We start from the raw sequence: 25489 nt of genomic DNA, 5'->3' as shown, positions 1-25489 counted from the left end.
TAATCACGTTAAAGTAATAGCTTTTTCTACATTACATAATTGTTTTTAAATTATTGTGTAAATGCATATTTTCCCAATATGTGAAGCTACACCTTTTCTCTTATCACACAACTACGGAAGGCTTGATTTTGAGCTTTCGTGTTGTGACCTAATTGGTTTCAAGTGTTGGAAAACTGTCAAGTACTGGACGTTCATCGAATGCTTTGTCAGATCTTGTTTACTTCTGGCTCAGAGGTAAAGCGTCTCATCCCCTAATCCTAAAATTGGCAGTTCCATTCTGTTTGTCAAAGTGTCCTTGGGCAAGGCACTGAACCCCAGGCTCAGCCATCAGTGTGTGAATGTGTGTGTGTGTGTGTGTGTGTGTGTGTGTGTGTGTGTGTGTGTGTGTGTGTGTGTGTGTGTGTGTGTGTGTGTGTGTGTGTGTGAATGTGCTCTGATGAGCAGATGGCACATTGTATGGCCAAGCCTCTGCCATCAGTGTGTCAATGTGTGTGTTAATAGGGGAATATTGACATGTAGTGCTGTCAGCAGTTTTTGTGTGGTTGCTTGTGGTAGGTCAGCATTTAACACTGACATTTTTGAGATGATTGTTTTATTTTTCTAAAGAGTAAGATACTGAAAAAAACCCCATGTTTTAGTTGGTACCAAAACGCAGGTATTGTCCTGACACCAGTACGATGCCAACAATGATGCCCAGTCCTGCACTACTGTGATCTTCAAGGTCTTTAAGATATATTTGAATAATATATTTATCAATGAACTGACTCCTGTTTGTTCTAGAGTTTCCGTGAATCATCTATATGGGCCATCTTCTCTCGAAAAATGGTTACCGCCTGAAGAAGAGGACACGCAAGTTGCACCACAGGAAGAAGAAGAAGAGGAACTGTTTCCTGCAGCTGCCCTGCATGCTTTGCTTCATCGTCCACAGCAACAGCAGCGGCCTCGACGACGACAGTGACCATTTGGAGGCCGGCGTCAACGGCAGTTTGTGCCGTCACAACAGCGTCACAGGAATCGGCGTCCCCGGTGTGGGTGGAGTCGGCATCGGAGCAGCAGCTGCCTCGAAGCTCGCCGAGCGATACACAACACTCACGTCTCCCGAGGACTGCTCCAAGTTCCTGTTGTCACCCCGGGAGCTGGCTATCTGGGAGGGTCAAGGGAGGAGTCTTTTATCTGCTGTTCCTGCCAAACTGATTCCACCACCGGTGCTGTTCCGTACCGCTGGGGTGTCTGTGTCCGTGCCCATACCTGTACCTGTGCCTGGCTGCACCGGTGACTTCACTGAGATGGTAGGTAGCTGCACCAACAGTACCGAATGTTGCAGCTGGTGAAGATGCATCCATGTGCTGCTGCTAACGGTTCATAGGGCTGTCTAAAATATTTTCAGGAAGTAGCCATGGAATCAAGACAATTCTTTTCCAACAAAATTGTCCCTGACCAGATGAATGCAGTCGTGGAAGAAACCACACTAAAAAAGACCAAAGAGTTTTTGAGGAAATTATCCTTGACCCTACTGATAAACATTTCCGACAGTGACTATTGAACATTATATCATATTAATAAACTAAAATTAGTTAGTATCCAATACTCTAATTGAATAAGGACAGTCCACTGTATGATTCATGAATCACAATTTTTTGTGGAAAAAAAAGGACAAATTTGAATCAGCTCACAGCTTCAACAGAAGTCCAAGTGTTTTGAAGGCAAAACATCACACAATGGGTTTTTTGTGTTCTCAAGATGCAGTAAAAGAATTGCAGGAGTCACAAGTCAAACTTAACACTCAGTTTTTTTTTTAGATTTTTCCTTTTTATTATATTTGTTTTGTTCTCATTGAGTTTCCAAGGTAAAGTTTTCATTCAGTGTTTGATAATGTGGGAGTTGTAAGGCTTAACACTGAAATCTGCCTCAACTCCAACCGGCTGATTTGTGTGTGTCTGTGGCTGCAGGTGTGTAAGAGGAAGTGCTCAGAGGAGCAGAGGTGCACCCCCTGTAAGCAGCCACGCTGCGCCTTCGCTGCCCCTGACGGAGGGCTGGACAACGGGGGAGTCGGAGGAGGTGGGGGAGAGGCCGCCTCGAACTCTGAAACTGGCCACTGCCACCTTCCCCTCTGTCCACTTCCCTCCGCTTCTTCTTCCTCCGCCTCCTCCTCTTCCTCCTCACGCTCCGATGGCTGCTGTGGGTTGGGTCTCCATGCTGACTTGCCCCACAGTTCAGACTCATCCCCCTGCTGCCTGCATCATTACGACGACTTCCAGGCGAGAAATTCTGACGCTGCTGATCACTCGAGTATCAACCACCTTCCTTCCTCCATCCTTCTTAAGGTAAGAGCTCATAAATGAGTTGAATTGGTGTTTTGTCTTTAATTAATTTTGGTTCCGTACAATGAAAAAATCCTGAATTCTATGACAACTCAGCCACAGCATGAATTTTTATTAAATGGCCTTTATTAGATTTGTCTTCTTTTGCCGTCTGGCAGGTGTTCTCCCACTTGACCGTGAAGGAGCGCTGTCTTTGTGCCTCCCTGGTTTGTAAGTACTGGAGGGACCTCTGTTTGGACTTTCAGTTCTGGAAGCAAATTGACCTCAGTGGCCTACAACAAGTAAGTACACAGATAGGCTCTAATGTCTTCAGTAATGATTCTTTCATTTTAGCAGAGCAGTGCAGGTCTTTTCAGTTTTTACACATTTTACAAATTAGACATTGAGTAAAAGATATAATATGTAGTCACATTGTCAGGTACTGTTTGTAATTACAGCATTCATTTGCCCCTCATCTCTGGCTCAGAGAGACGAGCGAGCAAGAGAACGTGGTAGAGAGAGAGAGTACAGCTAGTCATCTAACAAAGGGAGGGGCTGGCAAGACGAAGAACATTTTATTTTCAGATTTTTTTCCTATGTTCTAAAGCACAAATAAACACATCCACACCTCACAAACCTGCGGCTTTTGATTGAACACAGCTCCATCCTGCTGTGGCCTGTCACAGTCTGATACAGCACCACACAGCAGAAAGATTGACAGGGGACCGGTTCTCTGTCCTTTGTATCAGATGCTGAAGAGTACCACATACCTTGAGCATCGGTATGCCAAGGGGCGTGACAAAGCAGCAGTGTTTGACTTTTTTCAAGGAGATTGATGCATGTTATTCCTTACACTAACACTGGCTTTGATGAGGCCGTAGTGTTTTCGCAACAACAATCAACAGGATGGACCACTGGCTTTAGGATCAAATCTATGATGTCATTTCTACAGTGTCCTTAACTTTTGTAATGTTTCTACTGACTTTTATTTCTCCCTTTGTTACCCTGCCTGTTCCCTATAGGTAAACGATGATCTCCTGGTGAAAATAGCCTCTCGGAGGCAGAATGTGACCGAGATTAACATCTCGGATTGCAGGGGGGTCCATGACCATGGTGTGTCTTCCCTGGCTTCACACTGTCCGGGCCTGCAGAAGTACACTGCCTACCGCTGCAAGCAGCTTGGCGACATATCCCTGTCTGCCTTGGCTACACACTGCCCTCTGCTGGTGAAGGTGCATGTGGGCAACCAGGACAAACTGACAGATGAAGCACTAAAAAAGGTATCCATTTAGAGCCAGAATAGACACACAAGAAATCCAAAGCTTCCTATCTCCAATGTCTAGATCTTTGCATGTCAGTGATATGTTTTTCCCTGTGTGTTGTTTTCTATTCACGAATGAAAAGTGAAGTAATGCTCCAAATAGATTTCTAGTATTTAATCTAACATATGCTCTATATATGTGTCCATTTTTGCCTTTCAGCTGGGGGAGCACTGCAGTGAGCTGAAGGACATCCACTTGGGTCAGTGCTACAGTATCACAGATGATGGCATGGTGGCCTTGGCTAAAGGATGCCCTAAACTGCAGAGACTCTACCTGCAAGAGAACAAACTGGTGAGTCCCACACACCTGGACTCATATTTGTGCTTTTATTCCCCGCTTGCTTCAAGGTTTTTGCTTGTACAGGAGCCCAAGTGTCCTCTGTGTCACTGTTTGGCAACGTGAAGTTTGCATTAATTTCATATAGGCTCTCTTTAGGTTGAAAGCATATTGTCAGAGCAGTAGCCCGGTCTCTCCCTGTTGGTTTCCTGGATGTTGGGGTCTAAGAATTCATACACACGGCTCAAAATTGTACTCAATGTACCTTCTCCCAATAATTGTACTCTCAGCTTGAAGGTTTGCCCAGCAACATCGACATTACTATACAGATTTATTCATTTCAGACTCAGTCTTGTGAGGATCCAATCAGACCTTGGAGGTCCTTATCGTATACATTTGCAGTTTAATAAGGGGTTGATATTTTCTTGGAACTACTGCAACTCATTAATGCTTGAATATGTGTGGATCAAACCAACACCACCCACATGTTTATGCGAATGCAAATATGTGTGGATGCATTCATATATTTGCTGACTAATGAGCTCAATACCAGTGCTTGTTTTGTTTTCATACATCATGATCAAGGAGTGTCTTCAGACAGCTGGTCTGGCTTTTCACGTGTCCCCATCATATTCCTTGGTAAAGAAGAAAGTGCCAGACTATTGTAAGCCACCACTTGATGTCGCTGTTTTCCCATTTCGGAACACAGTCTGCCAGCTGCTTTCTTTAAGGTGGCAGCTTGCTGACACAAATGCTGAGTTGTGCACATCTCCTCCAAGTCAAGATCAAATATAGCCTTTTACCATTGACTCTTTGTAACTTAATATTTAATTCTGGTACAGAAAAAGAACATAATTAGTCATTTGGCTTGTCTTTTTCTCACCCCTTTTATTTAGATCGTCCTTTTCTCACTAATGCTCTTGCACTTTTCCCTGCTAATATTTCTTTGCAGTCCATGAATAATTATGACCTTGATGAATTGGTCTGCTTTAAGTTGTTAACAATAGCTCAGTTTGTTAAAACCCCATTCATCAACTTAATAGTAGATAAAATTAGCGATTACCACTAGGTGAGAGATTAATATTGCTTCTGATAACATTTGTGCGCAGCAGTATCAATTTCAAACAGTAATTTTTCAGGCTGTGAGATCATGGCAGTTATTTTAGCTTCCTGTCATTAAGGGGGAGAGAAATGGGCTTAGTTTATATGGGAATTGTTCGGTGCAGGCGCTCATGTTGCTTGGCCTAAAATTGTCATTAAATTTGGCAGGAATTAAGACGACCCAGAAACACTTACCTTTCATTTTTGCACAGAAGCCATTTATTCTCCATGACAGCTTGAAAGACTAAGGCTCCCTCCTCCTACTTCTCGGGGAGAGAAAGAAACAGGTTTTTGTTACTTTGTGGGTAGTTACAGCCTCAAAATGAGTTTGGCTGAATATGTTGCCACTGTTGGATCCAAAAATATGCTTGAAGGCTAAAATATGTTGGTTCATATCTTACTTTTGTACTCATTTAGACTTGGATGTGTGACTACACAGGCTGTTGTCTTTAATGTAATGTTTATAAATATTGTGTCACATATCGGATTTAAAAGGTGGCTCAACATTTTGTGTTTATAGACCAACTAAAAGGGTTTGAAGAAGCGTGGTAAAAGAAGGTTCTGGGACCATTGTGTGGGTGTATGTTGAACCTCAGTCATCTACATGAGTTTAGCCAGGACTGAGATGGGGCTTTTTGGTTGTTAATGTGCTATAACTCGCACTATAAGTCATGCTGTAACAGTCATGGGACACAAGTGAAAGGCTCTTTAAGGCTACATTGCTTCCTCTCCTTGTCTCCTCTCCTCTCCTCTCCTCTCCTCTCCTCTCCTCTCCTCTCCTGTCTCTCCTAATCAATCACAGATGAGGATGAGCCTTTCACTCCCTGTGATCTGCCCTTCTCTTTCTCCTCCAAAATTGAATAGTTGAATTGCTGCAGGGTGTTTCTGTGTGGTCTTTCACTCGCCCTCTGCCTTTTTCTTTTTTTTGCCATGTGCATGTGCACACCCACATAATATATTTTTCTTTTTTTTCCCTTCCCTTCTTGTTGTCGTGGTTTTAGTTCCAGTTCCATGCTGGAGGGTATTTTCTCTGTTAAGACCATATTCGGCTCTGTGGATGGTTAAATAGCTGTGTGTGTGTGTTATGAAAATAGCACTGACATTATTAGTAGTAACTGCTGATGTTCCTAACTCATCTGTCAAGGAAAGTTTTGGAGACCTTTCGTGGGGTAAACTTAGGTATTCTGCTACGATGCACGTTCTGTTCCTTTAGTTGCAAAAGACCGAGTTAAAGGACAAAAATGATCATACCGAAGGGCACACCGGTTTTGTTTTTTGTTTTTTTTTAACAAATGAGAAAAGTTGCTAATGCAATTCTGACGATGTCTTCAGCAGTGACTAGTGTCTCCAAATTTTGTTTACAGTTGACAAACCGAGGCTTGCTCATTCATCCCTTGGTAGCCCGGGGCCAAATCAGCCCAGGGCAACAGATAACCCTGGGCTAAGAGTGGGTTTTTGTGAGGAGCAGGTGACTCTGGTGTCTCTGTGCCCCACTCCTTTTAACATCTACCCTGCATTCTTTATCCACGTTCATCCAGTATTTATGCCAGAGTTGGTTATATTGCACCAGTTGCCTTTCAAGGCTTGTTTTCATCTTCTGAAGTGTTTTTTTCTCTACCCCGGCCCCCCCACCCCCTCCCCCCATTCATATTCTGCTCTCTTCCACTACCTCGAAGGGCAAAGGCTCTGAGAATAGCAAATTCCCCTTTTCCTCCTTTCACTTCAATTTGCCGTAGGGGGGGAAGGCAGCACTGAAAGTTTAACTGAGTACTGTCAGTTTCACAGACCAACTGGTGGACGAACTAGACGCTGCAAAAACCTCTCGTCTCCCACCTTTCCATGTCGGTAACTTTGCTCCAGTGTTCTTTCAATTAAACGCACATCGCAATCTACAAACATTTTTGCTGGGGAAGCACTTTTCTACTCTCTTTTCCTCTCTCTAAAAAAAAAAAAAACTTGTGGAGAGTGTGCATTTAATTTTCCTGCAATGTGATAGGAAGATTCTTACACTGGTTCATCTCATTGTGTCTGTGCGTGCACACACACACATGCGCACACACACATGCGCACACACACATGCGCACACACACACACACACACACACACACACACACACACACACACACACACACACACACACACACACACACACTTTCTCTCTCCCTCTCCGACACAAGCAAACTCTGATTATTTACAGTTTTAATTAGTCCAAAATGTGGAAATGTAAGTGGAATTGGAGATGACCTTACATAGATTACTATGTGCCCTCAATTTAGGTGTAATTACCACTTTGCACATACCAGCAGTGCTTCCACCTCTCTCACTTAGGCCTCGGATGTGTTTGTCTGTGGGACGACATGAAACACCAGAAAAGACAAACTGTCCGAGTGAATGGTGTTTCTTGGACAAAGTCAGTGAAGGAGGCCTCATCTCCCATTCTGATTGGCTATCTGTCCGGCGTGTCAGCAGTCGGGTATTTGCTAGTATTTGCGCTGCTCCAGTCTCACATAATCGCAGATTAAATTGTATATTGACATGAGTAGATTTAATTAGCCGAATTAGAGGGAGAGCAAAGACAAAGGAAGGGATTATGATAGCTGTCAGTTATTATGGGATAGACCTTTTGACATAAACCAACACACAGTAAAACACACAGAGGCCTAGTTAAAACACTGGAAGCAAGCGGATGAATTGAATAGCTACCAGCTGCACTGAAATCTCCTCTAGAAACTTTGTTCACGTATTTGACTATAATTAGAGATAAATAGAACCACTCTGATCAAACACACACACACACACACACACACACACACACACACACACACACACACACACACACACACGTGTCCATCTCCTCTTCAAGATTTCCCTAATCCCCTCCAGTCCTCATAGAGTTTAGACTCTTTAGGATGCTGAATGTCAGATGTTGTATGTATATAGCCAGTGTTACTGCCACTGGATTACATCTGTCAGAGTGAAGAAAGCTCTGCTCCCATCTAGGATTTCCATGCTTTCAAACGTCATTAGGAAGACTTTAGTTTTTCCTTTTGTCTGTCTATTGTCCATCACCTTTGTGTCCCTTGCACACTGGGGCAATGCTGCAGAATTTCAAGTATTTCAATACTTCTGCAAATGTTTTATAAGGGGAAAGAAATGGTTTGTTAGACGTTGAGGATGAACACAATGTGTTTTTCGTAAGTAACCTTCAACATAAACAACCATGTATGTGTATGTGAAAATACATCGGGCACCGCTTTAAGCAAAAGTGTAAAAAAATAAATAAAAAAAAACATGGTTCCAGCTTCTCAGTGTCAGCATTCTCCATTTTTCTTCTCCTGATGTAAACATATATAATGTGATGCGATAAGAATTGAGGAGTAAGTGGACCTTTTGACTGCTGGCCAGACAAAACAAGCTGTTTCACCTTGGGGTTTTTCTATAGGAAATAGGACAATCAGTTGTTAGTTGGAGGCCTAACTGGGCTGACTCATTACAATAAGGACATGATATGAGTTTGTTAAGGAATAAACTATGTGAATTACCCTCTCTAAAACTTTTTATTTTCACCAGCACCACTGCTTACATTCTCAGTATGTAGTCTAAGCTAACAGCACATTCCTCTCTCCAATATCCTCCTCTTCATTGCTCTTTTGAAGTGCCTCCGTATCGATCTGTGTCCCCAAAAAGCCGCGGTGCGTCTATTTGTGTGTGTGTGTGTGTGTGTGTGTGTGTGTGTGTGTGTGTGTGTGTGTGTGTGTGTGTGTGTGTGTGTGTGTGTGTGTGTGTGTGTGTGTGTGTGTGTGTGTGTGTGTGTGTGTGTGTGTGTGTGTGTGTGTGTGTGTGTCTGGGGTGGCTGCCGATCGGCCTTTGCCTGGAAAGTAATCAGATGCATTAATGAGCTCTGACTTTAACTTGGACAGCCGGCTGCACTCAGACACAGACATCGTCGATATGTTCCCTTGTCTGCCCAAGAACAAAACAAGTTTTAAAGAGGAGAGAAAGAAAGAGGCAAGAAAGTGAAAGCACTTTTGGAAATGTGAGCCTCCAAGGCGATATTTCACCTTGCTCGCATGTTTTCTTCTCAACATTAGTTACCCAGGTAAAGGATTGAGCGTTCAGTATGAGGCATTTTTCTCTCCCCCTCACTTCATCAATAACAGGTGAAAAAGAAGGAGACCTTGGAGTGGCAGGCACTCGGATTCGCTGAGGGTCTCAAATGATAAAAGTAAAGCAAAAACAAAACAAAGTCAAGTGAATGACAGGCATTATGATTGAGTAGTTGGGCAGCTAATATAGCTGGCTGTCTATTGTTGGAACAGTGACAGAATGCCAAGAATGCCAAAGGCAAATCTGGGCCTTTTTGTCCGACAGGGCAAAAGTGTAGAGCAGCTAGTGAGGTAAACTTCTGCCGGGGAGGCCTATATTTTCTTTGAGTTTTTACAAGCAGAAGTTAGATCAAAAAGTTAACTGTCCTACGCACTGAGGGCAAGTTGCACTGCACGATAAAATGATAAGTTGCAGTCCTCTTATTGACATCCGTGAAAAAAAACCGATACAAAACGTGAAATAGAAAGTTAGAGTGTCAGGGAAGTAAGGGCATTGGAGTGGATCTGTTCAACAGCTCTTTAGCCTGGGGGGGAAGTTAGTTGCAGGAATATGCATACAAATAGTTGAATCAATAGTAGCAGCAGTAGTGTATCGTGGTTTATTAACGTGGTTTACTGATGTGATGGTGTTTTAATGGAACCTTTACATTCTTTTGTGCATAGTGTCAAAGTCGACAGTAAACTCCTTCAGGGTAGATCAGAGAGTATTGACAAAGTTTTCTATCTTTTTATTCAGTACTAGTTAAAATGTGCTGTTTTATTTGCCCTTTTGTGGACAAGAAAAAAAATTCAATAGTTTTTCACTTCAGCTCTAAAATCACTGGCAAAACAGAGAGATCTCTTTCATTGCTTAATGCTGAAAAGCTTATAATTGTCTCTCAACGTAGCAAACTTTAGATCACATTACGCAATTGCCATCGGGAATGCATTTTTAGATTGGCTGTATGTAAAACAAACAGGATTATTTGGGGTTTTTATTTCCAGAAGCCACGATGCACAGTAAAAGGGATGATCTGTTTGGATCACTGCTTTAATATGGAGTATTTTAGATTGCTTCAATGAATGGGAATTCATTGTTTTTCATGCTCGTATTTTGTATTTATTCGAAATCACGTGTAAAGGACAGTAACGGAACAGAACAGGTCCCTCATATCAGCACTCCTGTTTCTCAAATGCTAAATGTGAAATGTGCACTACTTGAGGCTAACCAGTGCAGGTGCTCTTCGGTTGATGTGCTTGGTTTTCACCTGCAGAGGGTGTAGTAAGACTGGATAAGAGCAGTGATACCACAGTGGGCAAGCAGTGAGCAGTCAGGCGTGTGTTCCTCTTACACTTGGTGTATGTAAAAGATCCTATTTATGGGGATGAGTAACACATAACACAAATCTCTCCCTAACTATGCGTTTTCTTTGCGTTTTCTTTGCGTTTTCTGCTTCTGCGACAGGTTGTAGAAAGGAATATTCACAAGAAATCCTTTTAAGTCAGTTTGATTTGGATCGGAATGAGGCTTTCCAACCTGTTGATGCTAAGTCTCTCATGTTTCCCTGAGCTTGTTGTTGTTGTTTGCATCTTCCGTGTCCTTTGACTGGCGTGTAATTTATGTAAGAATTTGAATATTATTGAAATAAAAATAAGCATATTCACTAATGCATAATCTCTCCGTACTGTAGATGTTGCGACGGTACTCATCTCCACTTATCAAGCATTCGCCCGCAGCTTGTAGAAACCCTCTGAAGAATGTTAATGTGAATGTGACATTTCTATTCCTTTTCTGTTCTTTTTGTAGTCTGGCTGAGCACATGGAGGGACAGCAGGCTGCAATGGGGGGGATGGTCAGTGTTTGGATGTGCAAAACGCAAACAATAACTCGCTGTTGTTCTTTTTAGAATTGAACGATCGGTTGATTGACAAAAGCTAATTGGCAACAACTTTGTTTGAATCAATCTATAGAATTTCAGGGTTTTTCGATTGTGATGATTTGGTGCTTTTTTGACATGTATGATAATAAACATAATATATTTGGCCCTTGAACGGTTTGTCAGTTAAAACAAGCAATTTGAATGTGTCGCCTTGGGCTTTTGGAAAATATGACATGAAAGGTAGTTTACATGCAGTTTGCATCAGTTACTAAACTATTTGTTTAGTTTGCATGTGATAATCAATTAATCCCAATAATTCTTGGTCAGGATAATTTGTTGTTTTTGATCTCACATTATAGTAAATTGAATATTCCTGAATTTTGGACTGTCGGTTGGAAAAAAGCAAAACATTTATGGAGGGAATAATTGGTAGATAAATAAATAATATAACTAATCGATAGAGCTTAGTGTATCGTTAGTCCTTCTGATTTCCTTTAATATACATTTTTGTGACTTTGTGTACATTTATCTTACTTAAAGTACAATTACAGCAACCCTGAATGTGATATGTTGGCAGCTGGTCAAGGCCTGCTAGCCAGTAGCAAGTTGGAGAGGGTTTGGCAGCGTTACAGCCAGTAACTTTTTGACAATCAGGTGAAAAAACTTGGCACCCATTTTAATTCTCCTGAGGGCCAGCGCCAGGCTCTGACCTGGCCAGTGTTTTAAAGAGCATTGCTTTAGAGGCCCCTCTGTTTATCCAGCTCCAGACAGCAGTAGCTTCTGACACCCGGCCAGGGATGTCACGATGATTCATGGCCCTTTCCGACACCTCGCTCACGCCTTTACTCTTCTTAATCTCTTTGTGCTCTTTCCCTTCCTCTCCCTCTCCCTCTTTCCGATGATGAGTTTTCCTTTTGTTTGTGAAGGGCAGAATGATGTCATCATTTAAAGCAGGAGCCCGAAAACCCTGGATGGAGGCCTCGCCTCTTTAACTCGGTGGACTAGATTGTATGTATCATGATGAATAGCCCTCCTTCGGGATTCACTTCAGTCCTGTGCTGGAGAGAAAAGACAGAAGTGTAGAAACGGAAGATGGCTACCTTTTTTTTTTCCCAGCTCATTTTGAACACTTTTTAAATCCTCGCTTCACATTCATGGTCCCCTCATCCCATCACTCTCCTCCTCTCTCAAACAAGCCATATCCTCCTCCCCCTGGATTTCTTTCTCCTCATCTGTCACCCCTTCTCCTCCCGTCGCGTCTCTTTGTGATTGAGAGGCCAAAGCAGCTCTAATCGCTGACTTCATTAGTGATGATTGATATGAGGCAGAAAGGTGTGCGTCTGTATGCACGTCTATAGGTGTTGTGTGTCCCCCATCAGTCTAAAATCTCAGCCTCCACCAGACGTCACCATTCTGCCTGCCCCTGTGATGCATTCGGGGGCCGGCGATAGCAGCAGCAGTTCAATACTTGGGGTAATGAATGTGTTTAATAAGCACAGTGGGTCGATGGGCTTAATGAAGGTGTGACAGAGGATGGGCCTGCAGAATGCTGCTGTAATGAGACTCTAACGAGCCGCTGGGGTTAACAAGGTCACGCTATCATCAGGACTCCCTCACCTGAACACTTTCTGTCTCTCCCTCTGTTCCAGCTCTCAGCCTCTGCCGTCCCTTCTCTCGTTTTGTACAGGACATTTGTTCGTCCCTTGTCTTTGCAATGTTTTTATTCCTGTCCATCTCCTCTTCTGTTTGTATTTGCCTGCTCTAGTCTCCACGGGCTTCCCCCTGTCATGTCATTATCTTTTTCTTTGTTTCTGTCCATCTCCCACATCTGGCTGCCTGTTAGCCTCTGTCCATCAAGGACGCCCTAGCTTAGGAATGCTGGCTGAAATGCTTTAGAGTAGTGTGAGCCCTATTTTTTCCTTCTAAGTGGCTTGCCAGGCTATTCCTGGAAGCTTTGGAGTCTTTTATTGTAGTGCGTCCTGACTCTGTTCCAGAGACTGACAGCTGCACGTCACTGCTCCACTTTTGTTATTGTCTTCCGTAGACCTTTTAAGTATTTGCACATTTTTGTTTGGAGCTAACTGCATGACACTGAAGCTTAATTTGACAGCTTTTTGAACAGTTCATGTAGATTAAAGCTACTGTTGTATGAAGTGCTGATTGTTTAAACATCAAATTGTAATTTTGTCCATTGATTTCATTGCTTATGTATGCTTCCTTTAAAAATATACGTTGTAAAGTCCAAATAACAAGCAGCATTTGCTTTGCAAATTGGTGTTTGCTGCTGTTTTGGGTATGTGGGGAATGTTGGAATTCATAATTTAACGTACATTACTATTATATAAGAAGAGGAAATGATATATAAATGTTGCGGCAACAGAAGCTGAAGTTGAAATATAGTTCTACAACTATAACTTTTAAAACTTTAAAAATGTGATTGGAGCATGCATTTGCACACAAGATTAAGTTAATTTTGGTATTTTTCTGATGCGTTAATAATACAGCTATAATTGTGGTCTCTACCTTCAAAATTAGAAAATCTTCAACTAGCATTTTTCAGAGAAATTAGGGGAGAGATGTGATTTGTTTGTGTTGCTGCCTTCAGCACAGAGATAGAGAGAGAGTTGCTGGTACAGTTTTGCTCTGGAAATTGTGTTATTTTGACTTCTCTTTTCATTGGTGGGACTGGTTTTCACTTCATTTTATTCCTGCGAAGTGGAGTTGGTTAGACTGTGAGTGGATAAAGAATATCTGTTCTCTGAAGCTGTTCCCCCCCCCAACACTTCATACTACTGAAGAATATCAAAGTTGGTGGTGGGTTTCATAAGCTGAAGGGTTCGGCTTGTATTGAAAATACATTCTGGCTGTTAAATACAGTAAATAATTGACTGTTTCTTGTTTAGGGCTGATCTGTTTTTGCCCCATTTAAAAAAAATAGTTTTAAAAATCTGCCAGTTAATTGTTTACTTTATAAAATGTAAACATTTCTAGACGGCCATTATCACACGCTTCTTTCTCACGAAGAAATGGATAAATTGGTGAAAAAATGGTAGCTTTTTGGGAAGCTGTAACCAGCAAAATATGCAAGTCTATCTTTACTGTATAAATGCCAGAAACAATCGTTGTTTATTGAAATTTTTGTTTCATGTGAGCAACTTTAAAGAACGACCCCATTTATAGACTTGAAAAATAGTTGGCAAACTTTATTTATGAATGTTGCACGCATAGTCAACAAGGCGGAAAAAGAGAAAAACAACAACTTCAGAATTTTTTCATTGAACTTGCATTTATTAATTTGTAGCCCTGCCATCTGCTGAATTTATTAAAAAATCCCAAACTTTGCTTGGAAAACAAACATACAAATATTCACTGATGCATGTCATTATCACACCTCCTATCAGCAGTCCGCTAAACAGCTAAATTGATTTGAAATAGCCAGACAGGTGACCAGCAGCACCTGTTGAAGCACTAGTTTATTTTTACATAGCAGTCTGTTATTTGCAGGGAATGCTCTTGGTTTGTACATTTCTGTGTCTTCCATCTGAGAAAATGCCTGAGCAACAAGCAGTATATTGTGTCTTCATCACATGCTTTGTTGCTCCAATGGGACCTTCTTTTGGCAAACCGATTTATTTTCGTCCAATTTCTGCTCATGTTCAACTTCGCTTCCATTTTCTTTCACTTCAGATTTTCCTCACTTGTCTTTTTCAGTGTTGATGGGTTCTTTTATGTGTTTCAGGCTATTTCAGTAAATCTGTAACATGAGAATTTTGGAATGCACGACGTCCATGCGAAGCCTATGACTGATAGAGTATAGTTCTTTGACTTTTAACTATTCAGTTAAAATAAATTACACATTTGTGTTCTTCCACTCGTCCAGAGTGGTAATATAATCGATTTCAATAACGCTAAACTCTGCAGCAGCTTTCCTCCTCCCAGTTGCCATCCGTCCACCACCCACTCCAGCCATTAGTCTCTGCTTCCTCCAGCACCAGTATTTCACCAGTGGGAAAGTGTGACTTCCTGAACCTCACATTTCTTCGCCTGGCATTGTCAGAGTGCAGTACCGTTATGAGATATAGCATAGAGACAAGCAATCGATTAATGGTGCACTTAGCTGGGCTAATTAACAGCTATGTAGAAGTGGAGAAAGCATCAGGCAGCATCAAGGAGGTTGTTTCCCCGTAGCCGAGACCCCGGATAACCTTCGAGCATAGATCACTTTACCGCATGGTTTACATCACGGGTTGCAGCTTCATAGACACCTCGCACATCACTCTGGGTGAACTTTATCAATGGGAAGGATAGCACAGGTCACTGAGGTGAACAGAAGTTCGATTGACATTGTTGCTGCTGCAATGAAAACACGTTTTGTCTTTGGCTGTTTAGGACAACTTTAAGAAGCTGTTTTTGGATTGCCCGATGAAGACCTTGTGGTTAAAATATCAGTGGAACTCCCCCCCCCTCCCAGCACAGCCAAGTAGCAAATTAAACATCCACATTTCTACCGCGTTTTGCCTCACATTTCTCTCTTTCCCCTTGTCATTCAAACAGCTTCTGTCCTTTGAGAGTGAGAATGACACGAACAGAAGATTTTATTGTCACCTGCCACTCCAAACCTCTCCCTCCTCTCTCCTCGAAGCTTCCTCCCCCCCCCCTTTTCTCTCTCGCCTCTTCTCCCTGCGCTCCCCTCCTCAGTTCATATCCAATCTACCTCCAGTGTGAATTTGGCTTTGCTAAATTAGCTCTCAATTAAAAGTGAATTTGGTGAAAATGAGCATGCTCCAGAGGGCACAGATAAAAGGGAAGGCAGAGCCAAAGGGCCTCCTGCCTGCCTGCCTGGCTGTCTGACTGTCTGCCTGCCTGCCTGCCTGCCCGCCTGCCTGGGTGTCTGGCTGACTGAACCTGGCTGCACCGTGTATTTTTGGAGCATGCAAAGTAAGTTATGTGTGTTGTTGAGTGAAGGCAGCTGATTTGCATTTAGATAAATCCCTGTGGATGTGTGGTTGTCATTGAGATGCAGGGGGCTGAATCCAGTGGCCACCCACCCAGGAACGCACTACCTGCAGGGGAGGATGTGTGTGTGTGTGTGCGTGTGTGTGTGTAAGAGAGAGAGCTCTTAGTATGCTGCTGTACTACCTGGAGCATTTGCCCCACTTTTCTTGACAGCAGTGAAGGGATAGAAATATGAGGCATTACTGGAAACATAGGTATGTTCACGTGTGTGTGTGTGTGTGCGAGTGTGTGTGCACGCACGCACACAAAATTAATTTGTAGCTGACCTTTTTATAGCTGCACAGGACCAAAAATAGGATTAATAAGAACTGACTGCACACAACTGGCATCCACTGCATCTCATTATACGTACCGTTGAAACAGTATGTTGGCGAGCGAAGTACTGCTGAAGGTGCTGCTGTCCAATTTTCACATCTGTCCTTCATAGCTTACACTTGCTCTTATAGCTGCTTGTTATGAAACATAAGGACATATGTGGTTTGCACTATTGAGAAGCTGACAGCTTTTATGACTTCTTTTTTGATTATATATCTATGGCCCCTTTGCAAGCCAGCTCACCTGTAGGGTGCATGGTCTTTGGTGGGGCTTCATGTTTTATGGATCTCCAATCTTATTCCTGTATTGCGATGCATGACGCCCAATTCTGCTCTCAGAGGGTGTTTACAAGTGTCAAATCTTTTGGTGAAAGGGTTCCTACCTAAAGCCTAGAGTTTGTATCAATTTGGCAAAAGGGGCAGAGGGGGGAGGCGGCTTGCTGCTGATTGACAGTGTCGGGGGTGAGTGTGGGCAGATGGGCTGTGGTGGCTGTAAATATGAAGCCTTTGTGACAGGTGAAGGTCAGTGTGTTGGGAGGTAGAGGAGCAGCTGAGCCAGGTGGGAGACCGATATGCTGAGAGAGAGAGAGAGAGAGAGAGAGAGAGAGAGAGAGAGAGAGAGAGATACTCAAATACATTTTCTTTTTATATTTACAGTAATAGAGCTCGACAGATACTGCATCTTTGAGATAATTATATTTGCCATTTAAGCAATATTTTTGTTAAACAGTTGTTAACCAAATATGTGATGATGTACAATTCATGTCGAAAAGTAAAGTTATTTATCGCTGGTTGACGTGTACTATGTAACAACATAATTAAACTCCACTATATCTTTGATATATTCCTGCTATATTTCTTAGCTGATGAACATGCCGGTCATGCAGATCTGTGCTACACAAAGTACACATAGTGTAATGTAAAGTATAGTTTAGCTTCAACTTAATTGCATTGTAGCAGGGCTCACACACATCCATACTCCAATGAATGGAGTATGATTGTATATTGGTGGCATTTTAACTGCAGCATTTATTATTGCTACTACCTGATGTGAATTTGCAACTTGCTTGGACACTATTGGATAAAACGTATCAGGCATTCAGGGCTAAATTGTTTCATGGGTCCTTAATGCGATCAGGTAAGCACACGAGGAGCTGCTGGACAAGCCTAGAGTTCCGATGAGAACTGAGAAATGAACAAAATCAGTTTTTCTCCAAGTCAAAATGTTACTTCATGAGCTTTGTGATTTTATGATTTATTTTTTACTATAATTAGAGACATATTTCCCCTGCCCTTTCCTGCAGTGAACTGTATTGATAGAAATGGTAATCTTAAACTGATTACCCCTCTTTGACTGTATCATCCCCTTTTTACTGTACCTTCCTCCATTGATCTCTTTTTCTTTTTGCTCTGTAAATCCCTCTCTTCTTTGAGTAATCCATTGTGTAATGTAATCCATGTCTGCTGGAGCTGCGCCAGAGTAGTGTGGGATTACTATGGCTGGACACACGCACACACACGCACAGACACACACACACACACACACACACACACACACACACACCTTTATATAAAATTGCAAATTTCTCCCTTCACTATGTGCCAGAATGTGCTCGGGGATTTCCATGTCTTGACTCAAGGGAATCTTCTGTATGGCACCAGGTCAGGGAAACCTTCTCCCTACAAGGTTGTATCAAGGGAAGATGATTTAGTCTTTTTGTCACACTCCTGTTCGAGTCTTGCAGCTTGTATAGAAGAAATGAGGGGATTGTTTGGTCAGGTGAATTGTGTTTGGTTGGATAGAAAAAGAAAGAGGTGGGAGAACAAAAACCTGCAGAGGGCAGAAGGTCGGGAGGATGATATTTAGGTGGTATTTCTATTTTAAATTTAGATTTTGTGGGATTTTCTTTTTGAGTGATTGTGCATTTATTAGAATCAGCAATTATTCATTGCAATTGGCTTGATCAGTGGTCTTTAAAAATGCTGGATGTGTGTTTATTATAGCTGAATTTATGGTAGGCCTACCTGATATCCACCCCACTGGGCTGGCATAGCTTTTCAACATGAGTTTCACCCATTTTTTAAAAGCACGTTCTATGTGGATGATTATGTCTTGCTGTGGTCGTTGCCTCTGATAACTCTACTGTTGCTTTCATGCAACTCTCCTGGCCTGGTAAAGTGGTGTCTTGCCATGTGTCTACTCTGTGACACAGAGTTGCCTGCCGATTCTTTTTAAATGCCAGCTTGGAGGTTTTCTGGTAAATATCCACATTTGCAGAGGGATCATGCTGTCGTCTCTCAACCCTTCCAGATACCAGAACCTTACTTAATTTGCTTTACTTTAATGCTGTGTTCATGTCATATGGGATGCAGATGGAAAAGTGTCATGGTCTTGGGTTTTCCACTACTTCCCTTATACTTTGTATTTTCTCAGTCTGCTTTTTGTTGCCTGTCAGTTTTGTTCTTGGAGCCAGCTTTTGTCATTGAAGCTTGTGGTTTGTTAAATTCAACCTCCATCCCTGATTTCTGCATTTTGTATTCTGAAACAATGAAAATTTTGTTTTATGATTACAGATCATTTTGCAGACACAGTGCTACTGTACATACATGTTTGTTTTTTTAAGTTATTTTTTTTTGCCTTTGTTTGCGAGATAGGACATCGTGAGAGTGAAAGGGGGCAGAGATGGGGATGACATGCAGGAAGAGCCCCAGGTCGGATTCAAACCCGGGGCCGCTCCACTGGGCTATCCGGTGCCCCGTGTCGTATATATCAAGCTTTCAGAAATGTTTCGATTTCCCTGCTCGTAATTATGACTTGCATTCTAGATGTAAATGCTATTTACAAGGCAGAAATTGGTATTGTTTCCAACTTGGTAATGACTCCATTACAGCGCAGGGCTACACTTTGTCATTGAATTGAAAAAGTGATCTGGTGTGCAAAAGAACAGTTGGAATAATAACCTGCAGGACACAGACACATAAGAACTGGGCTACGGAACTAAATAAAGCCTTATTTTAATAGTTTGCCCAAATTAAAAAAATGTTTGCAGGAAGGGATTATTTCATCTAGTGGGTCCTTGCTTTTGTGCAATTTTAAATTAGTAGGTTAGTCTGTAAATGTTAATTGAAGGCACCCCGCAAGCAAACAAACTGATTACATAAGGAAAGGATCGATCTTCACCTCATGCATGTTTGCAACCATGGTTTGCATATTATTATACTATTGTATTTGTGTGCCGAGGTTCTCTTTCTACTTTGTCAGCTGACAGTATATAAGAGGACAGGGGTGAGGGAGGTTTGCTGACTGGGGGAATTATGGAGTTCTTCGCTGCTATATGGGATTCAGCAAGATAAGGTAGAGCCAGTCATAGCTGTGTGCGCAGTCTCATCCTGCCTCTCTATTTTACTTTTTTCCTCCTCCCTTCGTCTCTCCTCTCTGTCTTTCTCCCAGTAATAAAGAAGAGTATTTATTTCCCCCTCTCTGCTCCCAGGTCTCTTAAAGGGAGTCGGGGACCGAGCTGATATTAGAGTGTGTGTGTGTGTGTTTGTATGTGCGACAGTGTGTGTGCGTGTGGCCGCCGCTGTTCTCTGCCTCTCACGCTGTGATGTCTGCTTGTCTCATCACCTATCCCAAACGTACAGTTGCGTCTTCTTGCGTGCTAACACACCGAGATTGAAAGTTGCTGATTCCGAGCCGCGGGGACTCGTAGAGGAGAGGCCTCTGGCGGGGGCTGATTGAGCTGTGCTGAGCTGAGGTAGAAAAGTTACAGTAGCATGCTATTACCTGCCAGTGTCGATGGAGTTTATTAGCATTGCAGATACGCTCTGGCAGAACTCGGCGCAGCCAAGCAAATAATTTTATGACTCTTGAGTCCACGAGGGAGCTAAAGGCTAAAAAGGTTTGTCTCATTCGTGTCAACGAGACATCAACTTGGGCTCTTTTCGGGTGCTCGCATGCCAATTTGCAAAGAGATGAAAATATTTCTTGTTAGTTAGAATATGCACGACCCCTTGAATTACAAATACGTTGGGTTCAAATCATTCTGACTTATTGTACTAGCCACAATTAATATCTTGTGACATTCAGTTGCGTGTTGGACTGTGGGACATTACATTAAAGGTTTCCTCTGGATCCCTTGTGTAAACTCATTTGGATAATAATGATGATAATAACAACAATTATTATTATAATGATAATCAATGTCAGATTGTTGACAAATGTTGGTTTGGACTACTTCCGTGAACCCAAAAGAACAGCGTTCTCTCTTCCATGCAGCAAGAGAGCAGAGATTGGCTCAGAGCGTTATGCTGGTGAATTAGCTCTTCACGGCTATGGGACTGAGCCTGACAGTTGGCACAATGAAGATGATTTATGACCGGCCAGGAGAGTCAGAGATGGATGAGGAGAAATAACTTTGATCAAAGTTTTCCTCTAACAACACAAGAAAGCTCCTTCTTAGTCCCTGTTGATGTCTGGCAGTGGCCTGACTTTATTTTCCAGAGGGAAGCAGCCGAGTCTGTCTGCTTGTGTTACATTAGTACACTTGTACATTACACAGAGTGCAAATCGTTTGCATGCAGACACGGGAGAATGAAAAAAAAAGATCACGTGTCTGTGATTAGGAACATTTTATCACAATTCTGGACATTGCAAAAGGTTCTGTATGCAATCATTATGTTGTCGTGTAGCCAACAAACCTTTTCAACATGCCTACTAGATTATGAGAGATATAACAGAGTCGGTTTTGCTAAAGATGCATTTACACACACACACACACACACACACATACACACACTTATAATTACACTGTATTTTTAACTTAGCTCTCATATTCTCAGTGTAAATGTGTCATTGATAATCAGTTTGTTTTTCTTCCAAGAATATTATTTAGTTCCTCAAATCATGTTCAAACTTTGGCTACTGACAAAATGAAAAAACATACTTTGAATAAGGACACATCCTCACCATGAAGTGCAACATTTGAGTCGATTCGAGTCCAGCTGAGTCCTTCCTCATCATTCAGTCCTCTCATTTCCAGTCATTTCTCAACTGTCAGCCCTATAATAAAGGCATAACAGGCCTTAAAAAAGCTGGAATAAAACAGGTGGCATTCGAGGCCACCTCCTTACAAACAGGAGAAAAACACAGCTTAGTAATTGGACACATGCATGGACACAGATATGTTGGCTCATGTTGTGGTCTCTGCCAGGGCTTAGATGTTCTGTTGCCAAGACTCCTGTGGCTTTCTAGCTCAGCGTGTGTCCCTCCCTGCTCATCTGCTGCCTTCCTGCAGGTCAAACCGTAATCCTGTGAAGGAGTTTTGGGCCAGTTGCCCCCAGGAAGGGGTTTACCGTGCTAGTCTCGCAGGGACCAATCAAGACGAGCTATCTGTTACAGGGTTCCCATGTTGTGATTGTTCAGACGGCAGACAGAGGCGAAAAAAAACAAAACAAAAAAACTTGGTTTGTGGATTACGTGGTTTTGAAGCTCCGTAATCAGCTCTTTGGCTGTCGCCATCTTGTTTTATTTTGTTTTGCAACCAGAAGTGACATGACACAAGCTGAGTACAACTTCCATGAACTGAAAAAAAATATAATGATGAATGGGTTACAGTTTAACACGGACAACGTTGTAAGAGCGACCTGTCAACCACAAAGCTTAACGCACTTTGGCGTTGCTTTCACTCTTTAGAACCGCAAGTTGGCGCCTGGATGAAACGCACACACACACACACACACACACACACACACACACACGCACACGCACACGCACACACACACACACACACACATACACATACACATGCACATACACATACACACACACACGCAGTTTTTGCAGCCGTACTACGTTCTAGTATAGTAATGTCATTGTTTCCAGCCATGTTTTGGCTGGTCCTCTACGATCTCCGATATCAAAGACATGTTTGTCGGATGAGCCGTTTGCCATTGTTTTCCATATTTATTACTTTCCAACATCTGTATGATGTCACTCACCCATCCTTCTTTCATTAGTGCAGCATACGCATCACAAAAGATGCTGCTCACCTTGATTTTGTATCCGAGTGAACCATTTACATCCCAAAATGCAACAACACCAGGTCACCAGGGCTGGGAGTTAATAGTTACCGTACGCTGTCAACTTTGTACAGTTTTATTTATGACGTAGTTAGAGGTCAAATGGTTTTAGAAAACATATTTATATAATTAAAGTTGGGTAATCTGGTACTGAATCACAGTTCAATTTGTTAAATTCATCCTCCAACAAAGAATTGTATGATGTAGATTTAGACCACCATCCAAAAGGCATTACATTTTTATTACCACATTTATTTACTATTAATTTATCCTGTTTTACCTTTTGAATTAACCACCAATAATGTTGAGTGACCATGTGCACAAAATAGTTGTTTGTTGCCTCAGCGTTAACTTAACTATTTGAAATGTGGGAAAATTGTGTAAAAGATCAGTTTGAAAATGAACAGAACAAGTTTGGAACAGTAGACGACCGTTTTTTGTTACCTCATGGAGATGCTTGTTTGTTTCTATTTTTCCCTCTCTCTCTTTGCCTCCCCCTTTTCTCCCTCCCTCCCTCTTTTTCCAGCTCAGACTCACTGCTAAGCCCGTGTGTGTGTCTGAGCTCTGTGAGAGCCAGTGTTCGATTCGCTTCTCTCTGAGCCCAGCCAGCTTCCCAAAACCCCCAACCTTCACTGTCTCTCTCATCTCCCATCTTTCCTCTGCCATAAGACCCAGGCAGACCTGGCACGTAGGCACATACTCACCAACGTCTCCCACCCTTCTCCCCCAAATCCCCTATCCCCTATCCCCCCCCCCCCCCCCCCCCCCCCACACACACACACACCCCTCCTGGTCTCCTCTCAGCAAGGACTCCAATCCACCATCCAGCCACCTCTCTTGTCTGGACCCCAAACACAAGCAGTTCCCTTTGTTGTGACTGATAAAAGGAAGAAAAGCAGGGTAAGGGAGGAGGATTAATTTAAGCGCAGGCCAGACGACACATCTGCTTGTTGTAGTCGTGTCTTTTCCTTCCCTCCCGTGGTTCCCCTTGCTTTCGTTTCATTATCTTTGGTGAGAGCAGAGGATATTGAGTCGAGATGCATGGTGAACTCTCAGGGCTGTGGCACTCCTCTAATCCGGTCTCTGTTCTGTCTTTTGCCCTTTCTGTCTTCCTGCTGTCTCCATCCAGCATTCCCTCCCTTCCTCCCTGCCCCCCCCTCTTCCTTTCTTCTTTTCACCTGGCCTTCAATTCACCATAATCTCAGTCTCTTTTTCTTTGAAGAGATGGCCTCCTCCATTCATTTTTGTAGGGAGAACGTAGTAATTAGAGGAAAGGATGTCCTGTTGTTCACGGTTATAAATCTGATTTAACTCCCCAGCAGCCAGTAACTGTCTCCACAATAGCACTGACAGAGACCACAGCCAGGTAGACACCATCCCTCCTGGTTGGTGACCTTCCTCTTGCACTTTTCCTTCCCTGTCTTCCTCCTCCTGACCAAAGCTTTGCCGCTTGTCTTTTCCCTCTTGTGTGCTATTCACTTCCAAGGCATCTCCGTCCCCCCTCAGCCTCCATCTGACCGGTTCATTGTCCCGAGGCCTGGGTCATGGTCGCTGGCCCATGTCAGCTTCCTCAGTGGGCGTGTTTGATGGCCTTTCTTTTCTTCTGACAGCTCTCCGGGTCAGCAGCGACAAAGGCAAAGGACGGGAAGGGATTAGTCCTTTATTTATGGTCTGGCTTTCATTCCGCATGCTTGTCGTGGAATTTGCAAACATACAATTATGTTTTAATATGCATGAAAGCATACATTTTTTTGGTTATTTTCTCCTGCTGTTCTTGTGAACTTGGTTGAACCTGTGTTACCTTCCTATCCATAAATGTATGTCGGTCAATATAGTTGTGCAGTGACCTTTAGCCCTGACAGGGATCTTTGCCATTTAAGGTCATTCGTGGGCAGTGGAAACAGATCTAAAATGTCTCTGATCAGACAATATGGGAACTCAGGTCAGCGGGTGGGTCTCCCCATTTCCTTGCCCTCCTGCCCCCTCCATTGTCATCCTGCTGGCCCCTGCACCCCCTTTCATCCCAGCTCACACTCCGCATCCCACGCCTGCCGGACCAATAGGGAATTACTGTAGGAACAAGAAGGTTGGAAGGGGGGTGGGGGGGGCTGTCTTGTCTGCTCTGTCACTTCATGCTGACACGGTGTGAGGTGGAGTGACACTGAGCTCAACCGTAGTGTCTGGGAGCAGTCTGGCCCAGGAACATCTGACCTCCGTGACCCTTTCACAGACCAGTGAAACACACACAGGCTGTCTTTTGTTTGTGTTGTGTAAATGTGTGTGTGAGAGGAAGGCAGAAAAAAAACTGGAGCTAGGGTCTCTGAGGAGGGACTTCCATCGCCAAAAGGTACAGATCAGCAAAGCGTTGCTGTTTATACAGTTGAAGAACATTTTTGGATGAAATTGTCTGAAAAAATGCTGGCTCAGGAATTGTGGTAAATAACTCAGACTGCTGCCTGCTGCTGCAATTGGGGATGAGGGCTAAAGGCAAACTGTAGCTACTGTTGAACTCGAGAGAAAGACCCTTCAAACTCTAACTCTAAATACCCACGACAAACGGAGTGTATGATATTGGAAAGATTTTACTTTCATGTCTGTGGATGGTTCAAATTCCCTTTTCTGTACTTTATTTCTACAGCATAGTTATTGTCAGATTAAATGCAAAGCAAACAGGGATTACTCTCTGCAACACGTTTACTGCATTCTGTGTATGGCTCCACTCCCATGTTCAGATAATAGTGGTAATAGAAGAAGGTCTGAAGGTCAATAGTAAATGGCTGAAGTTCTTTGAGTTCTGAAATCAAATCCATTATTTGTTTTGGCAAACATAATATCTGGAGAGGTGAACACTGGCCACATTTTGGCTCTTGTTCAAACACAAAACAAAGGGAATACAAAGGAACATGAGTTTTCCTAAAATTTGATTTTTTTAATCCTAATTTAAATTTACATCATGATGCGATCCATATTGCCTGATTCTTGCTAATGCACAGCCCCAGCACACTTTCACACAGCGAGCGTCACACAGTATGATGTCTAGTCTGTAATGTCTGGATCTCGTGTGAGGCATCCTTTAGCAAGACCTCGGTGCACCTGTCTCCGTCTGAAAGCGAAGCA

At 42.8% G+C, this 25489-nt stretch overlaps 1 protein-coding gene across 1 annotated transcript in view; it reads left to right on the top strand.

Annotated features, from left to right (window-relative positions):
* Positions 1-25489, top strand: part of fbxl17 (F-box and leucine-rich repeat protein 17) — a 189484-nt gene that overhangs the window by 1233 nt on the left and 162762 nt on the right. Inside the window, exons 2-6 of the mRNA XM_084024465.1 lie at positions 781-1289; positions 1950-2324; positions 2480-2602; positions 3323-3580; positions 3782-3913. Of these exons, the coding sequence (XP_083880591.1) occupies positions 801-1289; positions 1950-2324; positions 2480-2602; positions 3323-3580; positions 3782-3913 (1377 nt within the window). The 5' untranslated portion in view covers positions 781-800. The remainder of the gene's footprint in view (positions 1-780; positions 1290-1949; positions 2325-2479; positions 2603-3322; positions 3581-3781; positions 3914-25489) is intronic.

This window comes from Eutrigla gurnardus, assembly GCF_963514095.1.
Source record: "Eutrigla gurnardus genome assembly, chromosome: 13".
NCBI classification, from domain to species: Eukaryota; Metazoa; Chordata; class Actinopteri; order Perciformes; family Triglidae; genus Eutrigla; species Eutrigla gurnardus.
This window is presented reverse-complemented; position numbering and strand designations above follow the sequence as displayed.